This window comes from Nannobrachium achirus (assembly GCF_963921795.1).
Source record: "Nannobrachium achirus genome assembly, chromosome: 2".
Taxonomy (NCBI): Eukaryota; Metazoa; Chordata; class Actinopteri; order Myctophiformes; family Myctophidae; genus Nannobrachium; species Nannobrachium achirus.
In genome coordinates this window covers 34,533,484-34,560,971 of record NC_137811.1, presented here as the reverse complement: position 1 = coordinate 34,560,971, position 27,488 = coordinate 34,533,484, and the positions used below count along the sequence as shown (strand labels likewise).

Genomic DNA, 27,488 nt, shown 5'->3' with positions numbered 1-27,488 from the left:
GATGCGTTTCCAGGGTGACTACTGTTTTGTCCCCCTTCTTTGCAAAAGGTGCTTGGTGGCTTCAGTGAGCGAAGAAAACTGCATCTGGATTCAGCGGTGCCGGGACATGCCCACCAGGCTGAAATCTTAAACACAGATTGGGGGGTAGTATTGTAACACTGGCCCCAACTGTGAAAAAGGCCCCGCTACCGGTGAGCCAAAAAAAAATACATAACAGGTTAATATATATTTATATATACAAATCACCTTGGACACAATGAAGGATCAGAAAAACGGTGTACAAAGGCATTTGATTATGCAAGTTAATAAACATGATTCAAAATCAAACTGATCTGATTCATATCATCATAGGATCCCTTTTCGGCTCAAAGGGGCTCTACCCATCAGATAAAATTTGAGGCGCTTTAAAAGGGCAACTGAGGTGGAAATCTGAGACTGTCCCCACAGTGCCCTCTTGAGGATACACTCTGACACTAGTCACAATAATCATAATACAGGAAAATAAAAGCAGTCTTCAACCATTACACAATCGAGGCAAAATGACTGACAGGCAGCAGTGAGCCCGAGGCTCCTATCTCTAACAAAACCAAAATAAGGTGGCTCAGAATATCCAGTCATAAAAAATTGTTACATGCATTTCTTTTGTTCCATAAAGCCAGAAAGTGACGAGATGTGAAGGCAGGGCATATAAAGTAGCAATAATGACCCACCCAGACTTAGTAGCAACCCCCTATCTGTGTTGCTCATGCACACAGCGCACCAATGGGGAATGTCTAGCACAGACTGGGGGGCAGGGCAAGGAATGACACAGGTAGATGACGTTAAAAGACAGGATAGAGAGCATAGGGCGAAGATAGAAAACAAAGGGGGGTATTTGTCCATATGTTTTTTTTGGGTTAGAAGGAGATAAGGGGCCAAGTGCATTTGAAAAGGGGGAATCTCTACATGCTAAGAGCAGAACTGAGAGGCTGACATGTTAATGTGCTCACGTTGGCGAGGCTCAGAGTAATCAGTGCCTGTAAAACACCTGCAAGGTGTAAGTGGAAGAACTTTATAAGAGGTGCGGGTGTCTGTCTGGATTATGGGAAGGTGTGCGTTTGTCCAGTCATACATATTGGAATGTGGAGAATGATCATAGCAAGGTCAAGTGCTGAATGTTGTTGTTGTTTGCAGCACTTAAAGTGATCACAGGCTTCCATTTGCCTGCATTCAAATCTACAAAGGAGATCTGATCTTGCCTTTGTTGCCTTTAGTTCAAGCTATGAGAGGGTGAGAGCGATTTCCAGGCAAATTGTGTCTAGCCTCATAAGACAGGTATCCCCATTCAGAAGTGAAACAAACCATATCGTAAATTAAAAAAGTGCCTCGTAATTCTTATAAGAGCTATGTATACAGAAACACAAGATTATCTTCCTGTTTAAGTGCCCCATTTCCATTGGTTGGTATCACATTTGGCTGGTTAATAATGCTGGTTTAGGTGCATGGGGTGCAAGTATATTTGATACACTCTATGCAAATGGTCCCTCTATCGTTACACTAAGTTTGCCTTTATTGGCTAAAATTATCTAAGGGACTGGCCAACCAGCACAGAGTGTGGCAGGAATTTACTCCTGTATCTACAATATGCTACACCTGCTCTCCCTCTGTATTCAATATTATAAAGACCAGAGGGCTAGCCTCACACACTAACAAACTTGTGTGTGGGGCTGGCAGCGTCTACATGCTATCGCTAAGTGCTAATGTACCATACCACTGCCTCATCAAGGCCTTAAAAGAAAACAAATAAAATAATTATTCAAAAACATAACAAAAACAAGAATGCAGTTCATGACAATGTTAAAATTATGATAAAGGTGTAGTGTCCATTACCACCCCTCTGAAGGGGCCCCGTACCAAAGAGCTTGGAACACTGGCATCCGCCATTCGGATGGGTAAAGAGGCAGCATCGTGGTGGCAGTCAAAAAAGTTTCAGGATCGTCTTTTTTTTGTTGTCATTTACCGCCCGTTGTCCTCCCATCCATATTGCATACATAGGAGTGTGAAGGTAGCATACAATACAATAACAATAATATAATACCCACATTTTAAAAATTCAACATAAAAAAGAGCAACAGTCCTGGTAAAGTAAAAACAACAAAAGGACAATAATAACAATAATATTCATAACCATTTGTGAGTGCATGAGGCTGTAGAGTCTGCCTGTGTTTTACAGGAGAAGGATTTTATGTTTTGTTTTCCTTGGGGGGCTGACTTGGCTTTGTCAGTTGCGTGGGCAGTTGCAGGGAGGAAGGGATGGGGATGAGGTGGTTGGTGCCTTACTGTGGGCCGTATGCCCACTCAGGTAGGAATGAAGGCGGGACGATGGTCATGGAGTGCGTGGCTCAGGCGAAGTACATGGTCCTCAGCGTGTCGTGGTGAATCTGAACAGCTTTGGCCAGCGCCTGAGGGTCCCGGCCGTTGCTCTGACCGGACACATGGCTGCCCTCCCCGCTAGAGAAGACAGAAGACATACAACAGCGGTCAACGTCGGGTTACAAGGCATTCTTCATATTTTAAATGAGAAACAACTACAGTAATTTGATCAAGAGTGTCAAAAGAATTGTCAGTTACCTCTGCTTCCAAGTGATTGTGAATTCCCCATCCTATTCTGATAAATTAACCCAGCGCTAATACAAAAGTGAACTTGTGGTGTGCATTGTTAAGTTGTGAAACCTGTCATTATCATATACAATACTGTATATCTACAGTATATTGTATGGTCAAGACCTTTTAAAGTGTTTACTTCCAATGCTACTCTTTCCTGTACAATTATTTGTAGATAACATTTGATATAAATCCTTGATAAGCACATACCTGTCATGTTCCTTGTCCACCAGATGGTAGCGGGCACGAAATGCCACAAGACGGGCATAGTAGGCTGGCGCGGGGATGGAGACAGAGCGGGTACAGCGCACGTAAGTGTGGCACAGCTGGTAAGTGAGGATCTGCAACTCGTCTGCGGTGAAACGATTGTCATCCCACAGGACATAGTAATGAGAGGGTCGACTGGTACCCTGGACAAACAGAACAGGCAATAGAATAAGCAAAAAAAGGTTTAATTTTTACATTTTCCCATTCAAGTCAATGGAGAAAATTAATTCACGAATACATTTAACTATATATTATATCTCATAGCAAAAAGCAAGCAAGCGATTCCCGATGAATCCGGTCGATTTGACATATGGCCCAAGTGCGTGCCACCAAAACTGTGGGAGGAGTAGCGTGGCAAAATAAAGTTTATCCTGAAATAAAGTCAGACAAGTACGGTATAAAGTATAGTCTAGTTCTAGTATATACTATATATACTATACTATAGTAACAACTAAACATTTGGTTATAAAACAACCTAATTAGACATGATGAAACATGAAACAGACATGGGTCTATTGTCTATATCAACGTATTTAATTACATTATCTATGGATCAATGCTGAGAAAGATTAATTTTACCTGTATACCAGCATGGCTGCACAGGTAGAAATCAAACTCAAAGGGATGAGTGATGCTGGTGTCCACAGTGGTCCCTGCAGGAATATTTCCACTCTTCCCAATCTAGGCACAGACAATACAGAATGGTTGTTATTAAATACTACATGCATACCCAGCGAAACAAAACATCATTGTCTTATGAGTCCCTCTCTTTAAAGTAGGTCAGAGAAAATACAGTAAACAAAGCACTCAAACCAAATGAGACCAAAAATCTGCTGTTCGTCCAAGTCTTCCTACTCATAACCTATAATATAATAGCATGAATCAGATTGCTCAAACAAGGGATTGTATAAGACTTTACATAAGACAGAAGGAAATAATACGCTGGGGAAATGAAACAGAACTCAAACTATATCCTGCCTATTCACAATTCAGCTTGTCTTTAACTGCTGAATCTGTCCTTGCTCGAGGCATAGAACGCTATGAACACTGGTTGTGTTGCTGACATTCACTTTACTTTAATACTAACAAATTGGAAAACACGGTCGACCAATACGATTCTGCACATGAGTGGCGATGGCTCAGTGGTTAAGGTACCAAAGTAAAAACCCTTTAGTCCAGCACCCTGCCTATATGGCTCTGGATGTGCATGGCCTTTGTGGCTGTTTGTCAGCCTATGTTTCCATCAGTGGTTAAGGTACACAACACATATAGGCTCTAATGCTCTAGTGACAGTGAGTTGTCTCTCTCTCCCCGTTTCCTGTCATTCTCAACTGAACTATCCAATAAAGGCACACAAACCAAAACATTAAAAAAAGGAAAAAAAGATTAGCCAGAGCAGCACAGGGCTTGTGAAAGCAACTCACTCTTTCAGACTTGTCGGCACAGAAGAGGCGTGTGTGGTGGCGTTTCTGGACCACAATGTAGGTGATACCCGGCTGATAATCCTTCTCCAGCTTGATGCACGCATCTCTGATGGCCAGAAGCTCATAGTGGAGAATCTGCACAACACAAGTCAATCCATGACTTAATTAAGTAATAATTACAAAAAAAGGTTAAGCTGTGGTTCATCTCACAAAAGCACAAGGGGGGGGGTCTAATTACCAAAACATGAACTATCGATTTCAATTTCATACATACTTGTGGCAGCTGCCCTTCTGGAACTCCATCTCTGTAGAAGATGATCCTGGTGGGCTTGAAGCGGGTTGATTTGTAGAACTGGATCAGCAGCTCACGCACCATGTAAGACAGATCTTCAATGATCTCCTGTCTGGGCCTCTGGACTCTCACTGTGGCACAGTATCTGCTGGGGTGGGCGTCCATACTGCCTACCACCTGTTAGAGGAGAAGTGGCAGTACGGAGATGAAAGAAGAAAGTCACAACAGAACAATAAGCATAGACTCCAAACCTACAGGGAAAAGCAGTGGGCGTGGTTTACTGGTGGCACTCAAAGAAATCGGACATCAATTTTTATTAGAGATTTAAAAAATATTTATATCAATTAATGTAAGCCTAGAATCAATATAAATATTTTTGTTAATCTCTATGGGAAAAAATGAATGGCCACTGCCCTATACAGTATAGTTAGTGGACTAATTTTGAGTGTATAATGTATAAGCATGAACAGTCCTTCCTCCCCCACTAGTACTCATTCATAGCTATAGATTTGTATTCTTATTTATTTTTTCACTTGGTTGACATGGTCAAATAAGTCAGTTAAAAAAAGAGAATTACAATAGGGAATTATTTAATCATAGAATTAAATCATAGAATTCACTAAAAGAGCATAGCTTTTTGCTGTTCCCAGTTATTCTATTGGTGCAATAGCATCCCCTACAGGCTGTGAAGGCTCAGTATAATTAAACATTTATAGCAGCAAAACCAATACATTACCTATACTATCATTAACATACTTCTCCTGTGTCAGTCAGTCAAACCACTCTAAACCTAACCTCTCTCTGTGACTCAAGTGTTTGTCATAATCGCTTGGCAACTGTGAAGTCAACCACAGCCAAGCCAACATAGGGATGGCGAGGCTTGCGGTGATGTAATTTCCTCTTTGGACCGTGAGTCAGGGCTGAGTCCACTCTTCTTTCCACTTATCCTTCTACTTCCTCTCTTAGTCGTCTGTGTATCTTGTTCAGCCTCATTCATGGTGAATCCGAGACATACTACACAAAGACACAGTGTATATATATTGACTGCAGATGAAACAGCATATCGCACTAAGATCCTGAAATTCCATTTAGACAGACTAATGTTGCCTGACCACATTAGACTGTCTGCTCAGCTAACTTTAATTGAAGACACGGGACAAAGAACCACATGAAAGGGGACATAGCATCAGCAGTTGACCAGTTAAGAGCTGTGACCACACTGAGAATAAAGTGAATATCCTTCCTGGCTTTTAGCCCACCACACATATTGCTCCTTCCTCCGCACTGCACCGGCCCTATTCATCCATGGCTGTAAAATGTTTAGACCTACAGCAGTAATGGAGGGCTTCTTCCCATCTCCAGCAGGGGGATGTGTGACGTCTGCTCCCAGAAAGATAACTGGCTGCTGGAACACGGCCGACCTGGGAGAAGGAACGGATGAGGGGACAGAATCACACTCGTTTATTAGGAGGCTACTAGGTCAGTGAATTTGAAATCATCAAATTATTATTTCAGGCAGTCGTGTGGACTTGACATGGGGAGAGGCACAAAGGTAACTGAAACGCTCCACACCATGCTGAATTATTAAATCATAACGTTCCTGCGTAGATAGTCTCGCGTCGCCAGACAACTATTCCACAAACTCCGAATGCTATATAGAGTCTGGAACTACACCTCCCAAAATCCGAGTAACGGAAGCTGGCATTTCCGTTCACGAAAAATTAAATAAAAATCCATTTCTACGAAGCAGAAATGGAAACAATTTTAGGATACATTTGCGTGCCTGTAAAGACGAAACGGAATAGAGGAGGAGGCTTTATGGCTTACTCATGATTCCGTGCAACAGTCTGGCCACGCGAGACTACTGCATATACAGTATAAAGTAAAAAGTTTATCAAATAGCTGTCTGCCATGCACCTTTTATCTACCTCAAGATGCGTTAAACAAGTAAATGTTTTTGGTAAACTCAATAGGAAACATGATGCCAGAAAACATAGCTTAATAGTTAAAGAACAAGTGGCAATGCCTCTTTTATAGTATCGTTCCTACATGCTCCAAATTAACCCATCCATCCACCAAACTCCCATATCCACCTAAAGTTCCTTATTGATAAGATACCATCATACTCCTTTGATGTTCCTCTGTTTCTGAACACACCATTGGAGAGGTGGGTGGGTGTAGAGTAAAAACAGCTACGTGTGCTGAGGTGACCAGTGACCACCTCACCGCTTATCACCGCTGCTCAGTGACGTCATGATGTAATCCACCCACCCAGGTCGGTTGGTGGCTGGATTCATTTGGAGTTTAAAACTTTACTTTAAGGATGAACAAATTATAGTAATACATTTTTTGGGTGGAGCCAATCGGAATGGAATATTGACTGATACATCTTGATCACATGGCTTCAGAGATAATGTTTACCGATTTGTGTGAGTTCTATAGTAGTAGTAGTAATAACAATATTGTAAAAAAAGATGAATAGACAAGTAATGTCAAACCCTGCTTTCATATTTATTGGATTAAAGCAAACTCATTTCATGGTAGTGAAATTCATTCAGTACACTCACCGTTGGTGAGGTACCAGGATGTTGTTGATGCCTCCCAGCTTGACGTTGATCTTGAGGCAGAGGTTGGAGAGGGTCTGAGGGGACGTCTTCACCACATTCTTCACCTGGACGCACTGGGTGGCCATGCCTAGGAGGGTGTCTCCCACACGCTTCACCTCCGCTGATGGGGATCAACAGAGACTGTCAGGTGTCAAGAACTACATGCAAGTAATGTAGCCTGTATTGTATATAAAACATTTACTGACTTGATCATCCTTCTAGGGTGGTCAATATTTCAACAACCAGGCATGCTCAGAGATAGATTAATTGAATGATGGTTTGCAAGCTTTTTCCCTCTCTTCTGTGTTTTAGTGTATAAATACACAACAAAAGAAACATTAAACAAAAGCAGAGTCCTCCTCACATGGAAAAGCCCGGTCATTATCATAATCTCTAACTATGTAAAAAACACTCACGATAATCGTATCGTGGAGATTTCATTTATCGTGAAATCGTCCTCTGTCATGCTCTGGGATCAATTCACCTTATTTGCCGAGGTGCATATCCGGTTAAGGGTTTCCTGCAGCACTTTATTGGCCAGGGGGGCCCCCTGGCCTAAAATCTGTCCCCCCTGGCCAAGAGACAAGAGTCAACCTCTCCTTTTATGTTGAGGGCAAAAATAAGAATTAGTCTAAAATAAGGGAATTAATTTAGTTGTATGAGCGCCTTCCTAGGAAGGTCCTCGATGCACGTCCCATTGTGAGGAGACCCCGTCTCCAAACTGGCTTGGGAACGCCTCGGTATACTCCCTGAGGGAGTGGAGGAAGTTGCTCGGGATAAGGAAATCTGGAGGTCTCAGTTGGAACTGTTACCCCCGCGACCCGATTCCGGATAAGCGGTTGAAGATGGATGGATGGAATTTAGTTGTGTTTTCCGTCATCATGGGCACATTTATGTGTTTTTTATAGGGCAAAATTAAGAATTAATATTACAAATTAAGTGAATTAATTACTTGAATTAATTAATTAATTATCAAAAAATGTCGCGCGTGCGCCATGAGATCCCCCCTGGTCAAGACCTTTTCCTGCAGGAAACCCTGCGGTACCATTTAAACCCTCTATAATTGGTAAAACAGACCTGTAAATAACGTACTTGATACAGTCTTTTTTTCCCCACACTCTACCAAATCTTTGCCAAAAAATTGCCGATCTACAAGCTCACAACACAACGCGTTGTGACGCTTTGTGAGCTTGTAGATGTGCTATTTATTGTAAGATGTTCTGCCCCAGGATAATGGATGATGGGAATATTTTATCGCAATAATATCGTAAATCAAAACTTTCATATCGTCCCTAGTCATAGTACAGGTGAGATATCCTACCGTAGACTGGAGTCTTTCCGGGCAGGATGACGATAATGAGCTGCAGTCCAGAGTAGGTGTTCTTCAGGTGTCTGAACATGGGCTCCACGCTGTCGGCCCCCTGGGCGTATTTACAGAAACATGGCTGGCCCTGGATGGGCATCCCAGCATCCTTAGAGATCTTACGCAGCTGGTCTGTGAAGTTCCTGAGAGTCACAAAAATCAAAAACCTGGCAATTAGAAAAGAAACTCTGCAACACAAGTAAGTCAACAGCATTTAATGAATGACAATTTGTCAATGTCAATCATATGCCTGTCGCTTTTTACTGCAGGTTAGGTCCTACTATTCCTGTACCATGTAGGGGCTGTGTAATCCTAAGCAGGCAAAATGTCTGCACCTCTACCTCCGACACCCATTCCTGTACAGCAGGTACATTTATTGTACTTGTTGAGTAAAATGTAAAATATAGGTCTAACTCCATTATTCAAACGGACACGGGTCTCAAACTTGGGAAACCAAACATCATCCAATCACCCTAGACACTCTGACTAGGGGAGATACAAGCTGGCCGGGGCTACTCCATTACATTCACTCCCCTTTCACCTCGGATAGGGCTACTCTGTTACAATAGGCTATTCCAAGAATGTTTCGGATGAATGCAAATTTTCCAATGAAGCAGCAACAGCAAATGCATAACACTCATCTGATGTTTTTAAAATTCATTTTCATTTGTACAATTATGAATTAGCCTGTGTCTTTTATATGAAGAAATGCTTCAATACTGCTTGCATATTGTTCAATAATTTTAACTTTTCTTTTTTTGCATGCATTTTATGGTAGTTAGTTGAGCTCAAAGACCTCATTTTGAGCGGTGCTAACTGCAAAATATCTGTCTTTGTCCATTTGTCCCGAGACTCTGTCTGTTTGTACGTCCAGGGTCACTTTGGACAACCTTCGCGGGGGGACGCTTAATGAAATTAATTCATAAATAGCAACGCTCACTTCACACTGGGTGTGATGTTTGAAAAAGACCTGGCCGAAATGGCATAATTTAAAAACTAAACCACAGATCAGTGTATGATGACAAATCGCACTCAAGTTCTGATGCCAACTAGTACTTACTTGAGTACCTCTTCCCTGCACTGTTTCTGGGGGGCAAAGCAGGCGATGGCCCACACTTTGATCTCTATGCCATTATAAAACTGCTTCCCCCTCATGTCCCACACTCCCTGGTTGGGTGTAGCTATGGCACGGTTCTGTGGGTGAAGTAACACAAGCGAGCGATATTCAAACAAAACTTCAATGAGACAAAAACAATGAACACAATATAACAGAACAGTTAGCTGAAATGATGCTGGTTGCAGAGATTTGCATTACCGCTGCCATCAGCAAATTAAAGCCTATCAAGATTCCATTCACATTTGATCCGTTTCACAGCAATTAAAAGCACAATCATGCAAACAGACCTCTAGATTTTGGTTTTAATCATGGATGTTTGGTTTATGTTCGTGAATTAGAATTTTAAAGAACAACACAGGTTCATATTTTAGATGGTCATTAGAGAAAAGAAAAGATGAGTGTTAAAATGTTTTAATTTACTTCTTTCTATTGTTTTAGTGATTTTAACTATTTTGATTTGCATGCATGCTCTCAGGTTGGGGGCATGATGTGACTTATGGGGGCTGGTGTAAATAGCAACAAAGACATTGCCGGCTTATTGTGTCAAAAAAATACATATTTATCCCCACCCACTGAAATCAAAATACAAAAATCGCTAAAACAATAGAAAGCAGTAAATGAAAACATTTTAAAACTCTTTTCTTTTCTCTAATTACAATCTAAAATATGAACCCTTGTTGTAAAAAGAACAAAGTTGTCCTTTAAGGAATTCCATGAATGCACCCTCTTATACATTACGACAGCAGAAACGTTGGAATCTCGTAAGTTTGGATCAGCGCAATGAAAAATATGCTGGAGGTGTATGCAGTGATGCAGCCATATTATAGTCTTCTAATCCTATCGCTGTGTCACGCCATGGCAAAATGTTTAAATGTTTTAGCTGTGTGGAAAAAAGTCTTGCACACAGCGAGGTTTGGGCAGCTGTCTTTACCTCTTGATGCGGTTATGTTAACTGAAAACAATGGGACGTTCAGGAGCAGCAGGGTTATTGCCACTATAGTGCTTAAGTAGCTTAAGTAAATGGATATCAAATATCAAAGCCATTAATCATCAAAAAACTGTCAACAAGGGCCAAACAACAGAAAGCGAGTCATGACGTACCCTTCCTCCATACTGCAGGATGGGGGCAGGTAGAACTCTTCCAGTCACTTCAGCCATTTCATCCTTTACCTTGATCCCAAACTCCTGGATGTATGGATCCAGGTTGAAGTTTGCGTTCTTCATCTGTGCAGAGTAAATTGTGGGTGGGTGGGTGGAGGGAGGGGATGTATTGCATGTTTAATAATTTGGATAGTAATTAAACTTAAATGTGAATCAATATACATTAGGGCTTGTACAGTATGAGGCCCAACAATTTAAGCCTCGACGAACTAGAACTGTAGGTCTTGTATTCAAAACCAACCCCAGCCTAATTTCCCTATAGGCTATCACCCATATTCTGCAGAGCGCAACTGAACTGTCAGCCCAATACATAAATGCTGCATTTGTCAGTAGACTTATACTGAACTATATGCAAGCAGTCTAGAAGCATTTTGCATATACTGTAAAATACACAGGCTAATAATTAAATAACTAAGTCTACTAATGCATTAATACAATTTAATAAACCTTAACATACTCCCTGCAAATGACACTGACAGCGTTGTTTCCTGTGCAAATAAGCCAAGTGCTTACTAGGATCTTCTTTTAGTTGACCTTGTACCAGTGAACTGTACCGTCATGAAACTTTACCTTTCCTATGCAAACTTCAAATAAAGTCTTCAATCAATCAAACAGTGTACATAGCCAGCAGGCAGGACACCATAGGTCTAAAAACTTAAAAACATTAGAATAAAAATAACACTGTCTGTAACTTTAATCTGCAATCCATCAGATTTATGTCCTACCTAGCATTCGAACCCTCTTCTCCAGTGCAAGGAAGACGAATGCTCTACATTTACATAATGCTGAGCTAGCAAGACCTGTTCCCACCAAAAAAACAAGGTCAACATTTCTCTGTAGAAGATCAGGGAGACAGCTTCCAACCAGTTGTATTTAACATACTTTACTATACTTGGAGATTGACCAAAAGAACACTGTATTCATAATAATCTCCAGAAGACAAAAGGCATCACCTAGACCGGTTTTGTTAAAGTAATTGGTGAGATTTATTGCAAAAAACTAAAGTCAGATTAAGCCTGAAAGAAAAATGCAACAAGCCCCATCTGGTTCTGGCAGATTCAGAGATAACAAACTCTATGCATTAAGTAACATTAAGCTCACTAATGTACACATGGCAACTATTACTATACATCCTTTGTGACTTCCTTTCATTATGTCCAGTGCAGTATTAGTAGACAGCTGTGCAGCCTCTGCCCACTAGGGGTCTCCACCACTCACCAGTCTGCTGATCTCCTCCTGCCTGTCGGGTGCAGAGCGAGCTGTGGCTTTGATCATAGTGGAGGTCTGATTATCAGTCAGCTTCTTGATGCACCGCTGACCTGCTACAATGTTACACACCTGCAACGAGCAAGCACAAAGTCAGTCAGTTGTGTGTATGAAATTGAGAAACTGGGACTACACTAGCTCTGGTCCATCGCGTCTCCTCCCGGAGACGCTCTGACAGACCCGTCGGGAAATGGCTAGACTCGAGATTGTCGGCCCCTCCGAGCGCTCAACATCAGTCAAAATAAACTAAACTACTTCACTACTCACCAAACCAAAAGTAGTTTTGCGTTGTTGAAAGTCTATTCTCCGCGGTGGTAAACCTCTCAGCACCCCACCTACTCTGTAAAATACATTATTTTTGTCATGAAATAAAACCTCAGGCCACCTAGCGGCCACCGCAGATACAATGGTTCACAACCCGGAAATAAGCGGCGGTCGAGTTGGATGCACTTTATTTCATGACAAAAATAATGTATTTTACAGAGTAGGTGGGGTGCTGAGGGGTTCACCACCGCGGAGAATAGACTTTCAACAACGCAAAACTACCTTTGGTTTGGTGAGTAGTGAAACAGTTTTGTTTATTTTGACTGATGTTGAGCGCTCGGAGGGGCCGACAATCTCGAGTCTAGCCATTTCCCGACGGGTCTGTCAGAGCGTCTCCGGGAGGAGACGCGATGGACCAGAGCTAGGACTACACCTTCAGTAATGCCAGTGTATCATTTAAAATATATTCCCATTTAGGCCTAGGATTATTGAATGCTTTAACTATTGAAAAATAGTAGATATACAAGCTCACAGCGCGCGCTGCGAGCTTGTAGATCTGCTATTTTAGAAAAATCTAGAAAATTTGAATTTTGACCCGATTCTATAAGTGTCTTTTGAATCCTTCTAAGGTTTTTTTTTTAAATGTTTCTATGTCAGCAATCTGGCTAGCCATCGTCAAAGAAAAGGTCCTTTTCACTTAACTGGAGCTCAGTTAGTCTGTTCTTGAGAGACTACTATGTCAGTGGTTCTCAAACTTTTTCATGTGAAGGACCCCCAAAATGATATTTATTTGGCCACGGACAACCCATCTCAAAATATTTAGTTCCAGGGACCCCCCAGAAGCAAAATTTGAGTTACAAACGTTTGCTTTAATAATACATACGGTATATTCAAAGATTTGCACACATTTTCACGACTTTTTCAAAAATAGCAGATCTACAAGCTTGCAGCGCGGCATTCGCTACCACGCTGTGAGCTTGGATAGCTGCTATTTTCACTGGTTAGAGCATTCAATAATTCTAGGCCTAAATGGGTTAAGGCCATGTTCTCATTTATGTTTGGTTGTATTCTCTTCTCACATACTATTATTCTTTTGTGTAAGTTGTTGGTCACCAGAAAATAACTTGTGTTTATTCACAAGTTCTCATTTATCCTTTGATGTCTTTAATGACGAATGCCTGTATGTTAGGCTTCCATCTACAAGATCTTCTCACCTCCAGGGGCAGGTAGGTGTGCTTCTGTTCCTGTCCCACCTGTAGACATGGCAGGTGGGGATATTTCAGCTGCAAGTTGTACTTCTGCTTGAAGTACTGGGCCACTGTACATTCTACTGTCTGCCCACTCTCAAGTTGGAGGGGAAACCTGGAACAGAGCATGAGAATAAAAACATTTCAATGTCTACATCCCATACATGTGCAATAACGCAATAACTAAGCATTACTATTATGAATCACAAATATGATTTGGAGTGAATATCCCACAACACTCAGTAGGCTATTGGTACATTACTTTTTTTGATCACTTTAAGCACTGGATGATTTTGCTTTTCTCATCACCACATCAGGTTGTCTGAGAAAGTATAATTAATCAAGTATCCCAGGTTCACTTTCTACATAACGAAAGCCTGGTGAACATTGAAGTGAAAAGTGGATCAAAGTTAACGGGTGCTGCGGGCCGCTGAGAGTACAGACAGGAGCAGTTCCAGAGCAGAGGAGGGGTTCGACAAGGTGCGCACGTCAATACTGTCCACATTAAATTACTGCTCAGCGAATATATTATGCCAACAAAAGCTGTTGATATAAGTTTGTTTATATTGTGCAGCACGCAGACCTCAGGCAATGTTATAATACTTTTCTCTTCCAATTGTGCTGATGGATATACATTTTCGAACAAGTTTTGGTTCGCACCCGGTTGGAAAAAACAGACGGACTCTGTTCCTGTCACCGCTAACACCGTTTACCCACGCCCCAGCAGGTGAGCTGCTGAGTTTCAAATTAATGTTTCTCCAGACCTCCATTTGGAGTGGAGCGAGATTAGAGTGTGGCCACACGAGACTATAGGGCATGTATAACCCATCTTCTCTGCATTTTTGGCTGTGACTGTGCACCTGTAAGTGCACAGGAATTGTTTTAAATTCCTGAGTGTGTTTGTTATTTTGTGGGAGAATGTCATCCACAAACCATATACTGTCTAATGTGGTTGTGTGCATATAGACTATAAGTGGACATTTACGTCTGGTGGCTTGCAGGACGTCGGGTGACATTGCATACACGGTACTTCCTTTTCATTTGACCACAGTGAGTCACCTCCACCTTAAGGCCTGAACACCAACCAAATGTGCACGCACACACACACAGACACACACACACACACGCACGGCAAGTACAAGTTAGTGTAACAAACAGCACATCAAAGAGCTACCCAATCCCAGCCTAAAACTGAATATAAATGTGACATTTTTTATATAATGAACTTGCCTAAAAAGTGGCAAAGATGAAAAGCAGAAATAAAATGAAAATGGGGACTAAAAGGTAGACATCTCTCAAGAGGTGTGTGAGGAGGTGGCAAAATAGTTTCTTACTGTTAAGTAGCCCACCTTTGATCTCCTTGGTGAAGCGGACCCGCTGGGAGTCGGTGAGGGTCTTGGGCTGCTCGTCGATGTTACGGATGTCCAGGACTTCACACATGAACTCTATAACAGGCTGGGCTTTATAGAAGGCCGTAGCAGACACTAGAGGGGGACAGAGAGCAGCGTTGAACCACTGGAGGTAGAATTCATCCAAGGATTGTATTTTATCCCTTAGTTTTAAAGGCATTCACACATCCAGAAATACTCACAAAAGGTCTAATGAGCAGATATGCATTAGATAACCAGATATTGTTAGTATATATTGAGTGCAATTCGTTTCTTATTTTGACTTTCATTTTAGCTTTCTTTCTTTTTTATCACTTATATTTTCATAGTTTTTTTCAATAGCGACAAACACATTTAGTCTTTCTGAATGAAGGGTTGCTTAGCGTAAATCTTTCCATCTAAACATCACATTTTTACATGTTCACGGGGGGTGAGGTCATTGTCTGGTCTGCGAGACTCCGTTCACCGATGAGTTCATCTCCACTGACTCACCGTCAATGTTGAGCATCATCTTCCACATGGCAGGACGCACCGACTGGTGGAAACCAAACCATACCTCCCTCCCCCCGCCCAGGGGGTGGTAGTAACCTTCAGGAGGGGAAAAGAAGGAACGACCCACTGGTGTGTACCTACAGTAGTCGATAGGAGAGATTGGGAGAGGGTTAAGGGTTATGTTATACTCCATCACACGATGGTGTCACTAGCCAAAATAACACATTTCCAGTTAAAATGTGCCGTAATACAGCAGTGCAGTATAAATTAGGCTTCAGAAGCAATAGCATTTGAAGGATGACTCGACCAAATTGACAGTTATGACCTCAGTTTAAGTTAATGTCCCAATAAAGCTATTGACTCACAGGGGACATTTCAGAAGAAACGCACACACTCATCGCTGCCATCAGGCACACTCTTTGTTTACAAAGAATATATATTATGTTAGAAAGCCTGAAATACAGTCACGTCTGCCTATTTTCTTTAGTGTTAAAACAGGTTTTTAGCGTTAAAACTTGGAATACAATGAGATCTGTCTGTACTTGCACATTCTGAAATGTCTATCTTCTTGTCATTTATTGTGTTTAAATTGTATGCTACAATATGTTTACTGTAAACAGGGCGTCATTGGAAAAGGGAGCTGGCTCTCAATTGACCTTCCTGAATAAACAAAGGTGAATGAAAGAAAGAATGGAAAGTAAAACCAGGGAAAAAACACAAAAGAACCATTTCCTTGACATAGTGGTTTGACTACCAGGTCAAGTGTGCAAGCAGTTTAATGCTTATAAAGGCTAAATTACATGGTGCCGGATCAGTATATAGACTTGTGTATTCACCAATTCCACCAATTTAGGCTGTATTGGGGTATTGGAACAACTCAGCTAACAAGCATCTTTTATTTGTTGACTCAAGAGTCCTGACGCATGTGCTTCCGAACTACACAAAGAGAAGCAGAGAGAAAGACATTTGGGTATTCTATGTGTGTTTTGTGCTTGGACTGTACTATACTCATGTGAATTAATGCACCTGTCCACCGTTTGGGTGTGTACTGTGCGTGATGTACCTCATAGAGGCCAGGTGGCGCATGGCTACATCTAGGGCTTGGACAGAGTCCAGGGGGACCTGCAGCCGACCGCTGACCAGAGTCTCCTGGAGCAGGCGCCATGACACCTTGGCCAGAAAGCGGATGGACACCTTGAAGATACGGTCCTTGCCCTCCCCAGGGATGGTCACCTCAAAATCCACCTGGAGGTCATGTGAGGGGTGAGATGATAGGAGAGAGAGAGAGAGAGAGAGAGAGAGAGAGAGAGAGAGAGAGAGAGTGAAGACAAACAAGACAAATGAAGCAATTAGGGATGGGACGATCCGCGATATTATCGTTTATCGTGATAAAAAAACACTCGTATCGTGGAGATTTAATTTATCGTGATATCCTCCTCCGTCACGCACTGGGATCAATTGACCTTTTATTTGCCGAGCTGCATATACTGTACCACTTTAACCCTCTTATAATTGGTAAAAGGTACTTATAATATACGTACTTGATACAGTAATTTTTTCACTCTATCAAATGTCTTTGCCAAAACAATTGCCGATCTACTAGATCTGCAATTTTTTGGCAAATGTTCCGCCCCAGGACAATGGATTTTGATTATCGCGATAATATCGTAAATCGCGATTTCTTTTGTCACAATAATCGTGATATGAAACTTTCATATCGTCCCATCCCTCGAAGCAATGCTTGTACAGCATCAGTGGATACAAATAATAGACAATACCGTTCAAAGGAAGATGGAAGCACAATTAAATTGTGTGTGTACACAGTTAGCCGTACACCCACCTTCTCACTCCCGATAGGAAGTGCTAGCACCGTATAGATGTTCTTCTTGCCATCATACACTGGCTTCCTATCGCCAAACAGCTGGGGCTTGAAGTGTTGCACCATGTATTCCACCACCTCCCTGCAGGGGGCGGCACAGAGAAACGACACTGCATTGGTATACCGACCACACAACCACACCAGAGCATCAGAGGCCCCCAACAGATGTCGTGCTACAAATTAAAGCCATCGTCCTATCAGGATGTTCTTTTGGATAGGGGGAGGGGGGTTGAAGGTGATAGGATATATATTATCGATCAACAGGATACAGCTGGTGGAAGCAATATCTCATGGTCGTGGGGGAGTGGCAAGGACAAAAGAAGTAGGTGTGCGAGGGGCCCCCACCTTTCAATGCATGGTGCCTTGGCCTTCGTATAAATTGTGGGGGATGAGGAGACGCTTTGAATGGGAGAGGTCAACGCGGGCTTGACCTTTGCATGCCTTCTTGGACCCTTTGTCCCGTCCCTAAAAAGCGGGCAACTACCTCATAGGAAGAGAATGAAGCCCTATGATTCTTTTAGAGCGTTTTGATTGAAAATCGTGTTTCAGATTGCAACCAGCAACGCGTTGTTTTTCCAGGGGTTTTGTTGTATTTCTTAAACAAAAAACTGACTTTCAATTCCAGTGAAAGGTTTTCTCTCTTCTTTGTGTTTTCGATCACATCCAAGCTCACACAGACAGACCGAAGTTCAAAGACTCTCCATGCTCCATAGAAAACTGCCCATTTGTTCAATCAAGTGGAGAGAGCTATATGAGGAGTCTGCTTCTGGGTCGTAGTTTTCTCAATAGACAGAAATATAACATGTTGAGTTATGCCTTTCAGGGTCTCCGAAAGCTGAGGTTAATCAGTGTAAGGCAACGCGCAAAGGGAGATCAATACCTGGCCATGGAACCAATAAGGGCCTTGACTAATCTGTAAACGATGATGGAAACACAATACCATGACTCTGAAAACACAGGTCTTTCTGGCTTCGTTCCAACCAGTGATTTCAAAGAGAGCAGCAACCGAAGTCAGGAGATAGTCAACCAAAACTAGATTTCCATCTCCATTTACTCAACGATTTACACCAGTGGGGAAATACGGCTCTTAAAATCGGGCACCAAAAATATCTATTTTTTGTTTTCTTTTATATATGTACATACTGTATATTCTATTCTAGTTACACTAAGAACAAAGGTCTGCCTTGTTACACTTGTATTACCATTGTGTAATTTGGTTTATTTAGTAGTAGTCATAACTAAGCAAGCTAAAATAAATAATATCATGCCCATTTAATCATGGGCATGATATTGAGTCAATGAGATCATGAGTCATGCTTCATCAGTTCTCTTATATGAACACCCGTTTATAATTATCTTCAACAATCCCTAACTACATGAACATTTTTGACTTGCATAATTTCAAATGTAGGCCAAGATTCAAACACCAAACACAGGCTCCTCGGTACATCAACACCAATAAAACACTGCAGGGTGAACAACAGCCAGGGTTGAAGGGTCAATCAAGTTAGGATTTACTTTCCATTCCACCATCTGTTCTGAACTATCATCATTGCAGTGTGGAGCAGTGTTTCCATACGCGACTTTGGGCTTCTTTTTCTGTAAAGTTGCTAGTAAATATTGTTATTTGCGGGTTGCGTTCTTTTGGGCTTGTTTAGTTGCTTATTTGGGCTTGCTTCCAAATGTTTAAATTATTATTTAAACCAGCGTTTCTAATATTTTCTTGTCATGGACCCCAAAATGTATATGCATTTGCCATTTGTCCCTAAAACCCATCTGAAAATGCCAGGGAGCCCGTACCAGATTTGTTTTGTTAGAATGTTTCCAAAATCTTCCAAGTATTCAACATTTTCTTCTTTCAAGATTTTTTGCTTTATACAGTATATACGTAGGTTTAAAGTGCTCATGTGGCGGCCTGGCTATAGCTGCTTCTTTTGGGCTTGTTTTCCTAGGCCAGGGGTTCTCAAAGTGGGTGCCGTGGCACGGGTGCCGTAGAATACTTTGATCATATTTGGAATTGATCAATATCACTTTGGTTTAAGCACTTGAAACCCTATATACTTTGTAAGACGGACCACCAAACCTCCTTACCAAAAATACACATCACAACGTGGGATTGGGATGCTGGGGTTCAAGTGTTAAAAATAAATCATAATTATAAATGATAATTATAAAGTTATTTTCAATCTGTCATAATGGAAACTAATATACTGTATAGGTTTTCCTCATGACTTAAGTACCATGCATAGTAGTACATAAGGACCGCAGGAATACACAAGAAACGGAGGGGGAGAGTGATTTAATCCGGTTCCTCCGGCCGTCCGGACGTAATTGATTGTCTCCGTAACCTTACGGACAACACTCAACCTGACGGACTAAAACCGATAAAAACGTACGTACACATGACATGAACTACCCGTGGCGAACTTGTGTCAACCGTGGGGGCAGTAGAGGGAGAAATGTTTCGTCTTTTTTCTTGTATCCATTTCGTAGGAGGAAGTAAAAAAAACAAACAAAAAAATCACAAGTACACGCTGAACAGTGAACAGGCCAGGACGCAGACCCATCTCTCGAATGCGTCTCTCTCCACTCCCGTGCACGCGATTTTTGCGGGTATTGGGGTGTTTTTAGTCGGTTTTGGGTCGTTTTGGGTGGCTACCGTGGCTCATTAACTGTCGGCGGCGCCCCCCTTGATATTGCGCTCTAGGGCGGTCGCAACGGCATGTGTCCACGCTCATCCATTCTCCAGTCCTTTTTATATTATACCCAGACAGCACAGTGACTAGCGCCGATGGTTAGTGTCGTTCAATCCGAGTGTATCCTCCAAGGGTGTCTATAAACCTCTCTGTCAACAATGTAGGCGCTATGTATGTAGCATTTGCTCATTGGGAAGATGCATTTGGGTGCCATCTAGTGGATATAGTATGTACATATAGGCTTTATTGAACCCTGTAACACAGAGACCGTACGGTAGTATGAATGTCAACGCAATTACCGTACGTACTGTCTCACCCCCAAACGTACACAAAATCAACCATACGTAACTATAAATGGCCCTATACTAGGCTACTGCCTCATAGGGGGCAGGATTTGCATATTTACGTACTGTCTGTAATATGACATGAATGTAAGGTGCTATAACGTAACAATGTAATTCAGGGGTGCCGTGGATGAAACCGTTATTACAGGGTTGACCTGAGCCAAAACAGTTTGAGAACCACTGTCCTAGGCTATTTCTCTCACAAAAAATCTGGCAACATTGGTGTGGAGGATGCTGACAGAAAGGTCTGCCAACCTGCCACTTATTCTGTCTTTAAGTAAGCGATAGCCCCAATTATAGCCTTGTTGCCACATACTTCATCTCTCTTAACTACTTCTTCCCCCTACTCTGATCAAAAGCTAATAGTAACCCTGTAGACTGGGCCCATTGTCTTTGTAGTAGAAATGGAAACATAACTGCAACTTTCTTGTTTACTACTACCGACTATTTGATCTGATGTTAAGAGTAACCTCCAGCACATTGCCTTATATTTGTCATAATCTAAAAGTTTTTAACTTAACCACTATTCACTACAATTACCCATATATTACTGCTGCTAAGTGAGTGCACAATAAAACCTCTGTGTTCACTTAACTCTGAGACTCTAAGACTGAGTTCCATCTAATTGTAATTTAACTTGACTAAGTTGACCATTGCTTCAGAGTTAAAGTAACACTGAGGAACTTACTGACAAGCATTGACAAAGGCCAGAAGGGCTGAAACATGTTCGCTCCTGATACATTAAACGTATACATTAAAATAATAAAAGGTTGATGTTCCTGTTTTCATTTTGTGTTTTTTTGTGACACAATTCCTAACAAAACAGGGGCTGGGTGGGTTGGATGGCAATCACAGCGATGCAGGCGAGGTTAAATTTGTTAAGAGTTTTCCAGCTCCATGTTTCCAACATCCACGAAGCATGCCCCCTAGAATCAAAACTCTGATCTGAAGTCGTCACGAACTGCAGCAAGGCAGTATTGAATCAAGTGTTATGTTTAAATTAGATAATTTGTAATGCACCGTCCGGCCGCCATCTTTGTTGAGCTTCAACAGAGTACCACCATCCTGTAGTGTCTAGCATAGGCTCATGAATAGCTCTGTTTGAAAGACCGATTGACTAGTGCTGGTCATGATAATATGATTGGCTAAAATTGGTTATAACCGAGGTTTAGATTTTTTGTATTGAATATTTTATTAGACAAAAATGGAGAACAGTAATCACGCATTACATTTTTGTTTGACAGGAAGTAATAAAGACTTTGATATGAAAGATAATCAAAAAAAGAATTGGGGGAAAAACATTTTTTCACTTCAGCTTGGTTTTTAAGATTCTGCTCAAGTGTTCAAGTGAGTCGGTCACTTCACCTGTTGACCCGCCGTGGGCACTTGTCGGGCTTGATGTCCACCTCATAGTGGAAGACGTCCATCTTGGGGATCTCCACCTCGAAGTAGTTTGCCAGCAGCTTGATGGGCTTGCCCACGGTGCCCATGCCCGGCCGGCGAGGCGCCTGGAACACCTGCTGCAGTGGTGGGGGGAAGGCCCCCATGGGCACTGGAAGGATGAAGAATGGGTTGACGGGGAAAGGTGAGCATGGGCAGGTAGAGAATGGGCACAATGGAAGGGAAGTGACAGAATATTTTAATTAGTGGGTTGGCAAGTATAGTCAACATTAGAGAGAGGGCAGAAACAGAGTATAAAAGTGCATTTATGGGTTGACCAGAAAAAGTTAAGTGTGGGATGTGGTAGAGTAGGCAGAGGATGCGGTTTTGGACAGCGGAAGATGGAGCCCAGATGGGGCAGCGATGCGGGCAATAGGTCCAGGAAGGAAGCGTAGGTGGCAGGGGCCAAAGGGGCATGATTGGTGGGCACGAGAATGCCAGGCAGGGACAGGAAGAGGAAGTCAGAGATGAGGAATGGAACCAGGTGTGGGGGAAGAAAAACAGTCGAGAAGCAAAAAGAGCATGGTGGGACAGTGGAGGGGAGAGATGAACGTCAGAGACGTGGTAAAGTGACAAAAGAGATAGATATTGGCGAGGAATAAAGAAGGGAAGGGTGAACAAAGAGATTAGGGAGGGTCTGAACAGAGGAGAGGGGTGAGGGACGATTGAATGAGAATTAGGGGGGTGGGGGGATATATTAGAGTAACGCTTATTTTTACAATAGTACAGACATTGAAGAATGCCAACAAACCTCATTCAGTCCTTTTCAGCTAATGGTCAATGCTTTCAACAGACGTCTTTACAATGAATTGTCTCATCAATGGCATCATGGAGGCTAATCTCTGTCAAGCATACTGGCCTACATCAGTGGTGCATTTTTTGGTTTCTGGAAAAATCGGGTTTCAAAAGACAGATTCCAGCTTTCCAGCACTGTCTGTTCTGGATCACACTAATGCTATTTACCGGTAGTCCGGTTGCCCAATCATATAGGCTTACACTACATGGGCAGCTACACCCCCAGTGTGGTAGAAGTCCTAATAGGTTAATAGACTGCATTCTGATTCCATGTCCCTCTTGTTTATGTCTATAATACTGAAGTGTAGTGTCTTAACACACAGGATTAGGCTATAGCCACAGCTTGCATAGCCATGGCGTTCCTATTAAGTTTGCACTTTTTTTCTTTTTTTTTTTTACTGTTCATAGGGATGGGACGATACACGATATTATCGTTTATTGTGATAAAAAACAAACACTCACGATAATCGTATCGTGGAGATTTAATTGATCATGATATCATCCTCTGGCATGCACTGGGATAAATTCACCTTTTATTTGCCGAGCTGCATATCCGGTACCACTTAAACTCTCAATAATTGGTAACTTTTATACTTTATAAATTTTTTTTTCACTCTATTCACAATGCGTTGCATTGCGATGCGTTGTGAGCTTGTAGATTGGCCATTTTTTGGCAAATGTTCCGCCCCAGGATAATGGATTTTGATTATCGCGACAATATCATAAATCGCGATTTATTTTGTCACAATAATTGTGATATGATCCCATCGTCCCATCCCTAAACGTTCATCAGTTTAACTGATAAATGACCGGCTACGACCGAGCACAGCATCATGCATGTGTCGAAGACACAAGTCTGAGCCAGGAGGCCTGGCAGAGAGGGGTCTGGACCTGGCTGCTAAATGTGAGGCTAGCCGTGACTCCTGCCTGAGAGGGGCCCTGTGTCTTAACCTCTGGACTCCCCAGAGAACAGCCCCCTCCACCACAACAAAGACCCCAGCTGCCCTGCTCCTCCATCACACACACACACACACACGTATGGATGTGAGAGAGAGGGAGTGCCCCTGCTAAGGCGAAACACACACTCACATACACACAAACATAGGGGGGCCCCCTCCACATTCTCAGCCTCACCATGGAGACACCACAGCAACACAGCATTGTCATGGAGATCAGGAAACCTGTGTCTGTGCGTGTGTGTTGGGGTGTTTGTGAGATGGGGGTGCCACTGTGGTTGATTGTGCTTAAAGGGACCTTGGCCTTTTAGGTCCCCGAGTGATCTTGTTCCCACATCGAGCCAAGACTCTCATCGAACTAGTGAAGAGTGTAGGAGCTCTGTTTTACCGGCTGCTCTGGTCAAACACGGTCCCTCAGTCATCATGTTTACAGTCATGTTGCCAGTTTTGGGGTGCCTTGCTGAAATTTGTGACACCCTAAAAAGGGACATGGAGAAGGTGCTTTCCTCTTTGTGTGTATGTGAGTAGCTAGCTTCAAGGGATCACTTACAAACAGTTGACACAGACATGTTCAGGCACTGGGCATGTGTTGATGACACAAAGTCTGTGGGCGTAAGCATTGCACGCACACAGCGACACACGGACGCACAGTCACACAGACACAATAACGCACACGTCACCCTCACGCCAGCGAAGACAGATGGTGAGAAGTGGAGCCAGGGCTCACACATATCCCCAGACAATAGCTGTCTTTCCCTGGCGCTGTGTGCTAAAGTAAAAGATGGCTCGAGCCATGTCATCTCTCTGCTTCAATGCAGCATCCCTGGATCACATGTATATATATATATGTTACAGTATGTTCAAGAAACCAGTAAAAGTTGTCAAGGAGCACTCGTTTTGACGTTCACCACACACTAATCACCACCAGATGGCGACGTCAGCCACTGCTCTGCCATTCACCAGAGTGTATATAAGAGAGTTACGTCACGCTTTGAACTCGCCGCAGACCGGAAGTGTTTACTCTTTATTTACTAGCCTAGCCTAGCCTAGCCTAGCCTAGCCATTAGCTCCATTGTAGTCACTTGGACAGGGCGTTTAACGTGCGCTTGCCCAGGCCTTACGGCCTGGGCATAAATATAACGATTGCATTCACCACGGCTTCGTAACTCGCGCGGCGCTCCGCCGGCCGCGCGGCCCTGGCCCGCTCTTCGCGGCCACTCGCGCCTGCGGCGCTCGGGGGCGAAGAGCAGGACCAAGGTCCGCTGGCCTTCGCGCCGCTTGGGGCTTCGTGGACCCAGGGGGGCCTCGTAACTCGTTTGGGCTTCGTGGATACAGGGGGGCTTCGGTAGCCGCTCGCAGTGTCGTGGACAATAGAGCGGCGCACCGCCTGGAGTACGTTGTTGTGGCGACCGCTTGCTCCGCCCCGTGCCGCACCACGAGTGCTCCGCGTCTCGAATGTGCTGTTTCTCTAATATACTATGACATATATATATATGACATTTCTATATTGTATAATATGGAACTACCAACTCCTTTTATAATGATAGGACCAGGGATCCCAGGTCAATTGCCCCTTAGAGAGGAAACTCATTTAAAAATTATAATGATATTTTGCTATGGCAGGACAGGACATTTTCCTGTTTCAGTGCATGCATACATACATACACATACACATATCATAAGAATGTTATTACATTACATGTTGGAATAACTTGATACCTCACTATGGGGGGGGGGGGGGGGGGGGGGTCGGAGTGCTTAAAGGGCAAAATGTTCAGCCCCAAGTGAAATGTCACATCATTGGTGGGAGATGAAAATCCCCATCTTATGCTAGAGGTAATTACAAGAGACTACCGTAACAGTATGAATGAAAAGGAATAGCCCATTATGCCCATTTTGGCTATACCACCTGGCTACCTGGCTATATATTCTAGGTTCAACATAATATACTGAACTGCAACTGACAGCTACTTTAAGTCAATAGGCGTAACTGTCAGTTATGACCAACCTAATTCACAACATGAACATAGCTATTTGTGGAAATGGCAGATCACACATTTTGACCTAAAACATCTGGACTGCCATGGACAAGAAAGTTCAAAGGTGCATTAATGTACGCAATGCAAGGGCTCAGGACTTTGCATAATTGGTGGACTTCAGACCACTAGCTAGTGATTTTAATAGTTCATCTGTATCTCAGTGTCATTCAAGAAACCTGGCCAAATAAAGAAATAAATTATAAACTTAGTTATTACATACTATAGTAGTGGCTATGGCTATAAACTTGATAATGCCAATATTACTAATAGCATTGTCAGCAGTCATGTGCCAGTATTGCTTCCCAATTCACCCACACTGCACAGATGTGGATATTTCATGTTGTGCTTTTTTTCTGTCTGTTTTTTAAGATTAGATATAGGTAAATAATTAAGTAATCACTGCATATGTTATGCCTATGCTCGTGTCCTGAAATAGTGCATGTAAGGACCAGTATCCAAGTTTTGACAACATAATAAGCTGACAAAAACCTGTGAATAACCTGGCAGGATGGGGCTGTGTGCAGTGCACTGCAGGGGTCATGACCAGTGTTGGGCAATATTACTCAGGACTCAGGAGAGTAATATGTTACTTATAACATATAACAACTTTAAAAAGTAATAATATTATTATATTATTTATTACTTGGACTCAAGAGTAATATATTACATATAGGCATAGTATATTACACATTAAGGTTGATAACCACTGCCCTACCTAGTACCTACACTACTCGTTAATGGGTAAAGTAATATTACAGTAATAAATTACTAGTAACTGCCCAACACTGGATGACATGGTGTGGCGTTGTGTGTGTGTGTGTGTGTGTGTGTGTGTGTGTGTGTGTGTGTGTGTGTGTGTGTGTGTGTGTGTGTGTGTGTGTGTGTGTGTGTGTGTGTGTGTGTGTGTGTGTAGGCTGCAACCACAGCCAGCTGCTGCTTGAAGGCGGGCTTTACCTCGTGCCTCCTCGCAGTGGAGATAGATTCCCACGACCCCCCTGCCCCACGCCCCTGGATCAGGACATTGTCAACGCACCAAAAGACCCCGGTGCACTGCCCATGAATCTTGATAAATTATTTCGTTTCATACAAAGTGCCATGCGTGCACGGGTGTCAAAAGATAAACCTGCACCGACGTTGTTGCAACAGCAGACAGATTTTAACAGCAGGCCCAATCTAACACCTCCCCGACGCTGCAAAGCATTGCTTCTCAAAGTGGGGTCCGGGGAGTCGGGGACCCCCAGGGGTCCTCGAGGGAGTTCCAGGGGATCCCCTGCTTAATGATAGTTAGGAACCAAATGGACCCTTATGGGTATAATGTAACTCATGGAGTGTACAAATGGTAACGTGTGTATTTGGTTCCATTTGTAGTGGAGTTAAATTAACATTGATTTTACAATACAAACGGGGGTCTCCGAGATAGAAATACCATTAAATGGGGGTCCGTGACCCTAATGCATGTTAAACTGGGGGGGTCCTTGAAATTAAAATGGATGAGAATCACTGCTAAAAATCTTCTCTTATTGGGAGGTGAGGTCCCTGGCATATCTTTTAAATGGGGGTCCGCGGGCTACTAAAAGTGTCAATTTGGGGGTCCTAAATTGGCATGAAAACGTTTGAGAAGCACTGCTCTAGCCGAATTAAACGACACAATGATGATGATGATGATGAACCCCCAGAAGATGAAACAATGAAAGATAAGACCTACCAGCGCCAGACGGTCCCGGCTCCATCCCATTCACTTAGCCGCACGGGTACAAAGCTAGCTAGTCCAGGGTTGTGTCTGCTCTGTGGCCACAGCGCCGGCCCCTG

General features: G+C 42.7%; 1 protein-coding gene across 1 annotated transcript; it reads right to left on the bottom strand.

The window, feature by feature from the left end:
• Positions 1–867: 867 nt before the first annotated feature.
• ago1 (argonaute RISC component 1) lies at positions 868–27,488 on the bottom strand. Its single transcript, XM_080750143.1, has 19 exons — positions 27,385–27,488; positions 21,815–22,001; positions 17,371–17,491; positions 16,594–16,775; positions 15,531–15,667; positions 14,985–15,134; positions 14,636–14,723; positions 13,618–13,765; positions 12,092–12,211; positions 10,814–10,936; positions 9,656–9,789; positions 8,554–8,738; positions 7,194–7,353; positions 5,957–6,047; positions 4,609–4,803; positions 4,335–4,469; positions 3,490–3,591; positions 2,854–3,053; positions 868–2,490 (listed from the first exon to the last, which is right to left on the bottom strand). Exons 1-19 carry the CDS (start codon positions 27,407–27,409, stop codon positions 2,382–2,384), a joined length of 2,592 nt encoding a protein of 863 aa, XP_080606269.1. The 5' UTR covers positions 27,410–27,488; the 3' UTR covers positions 868–2,381.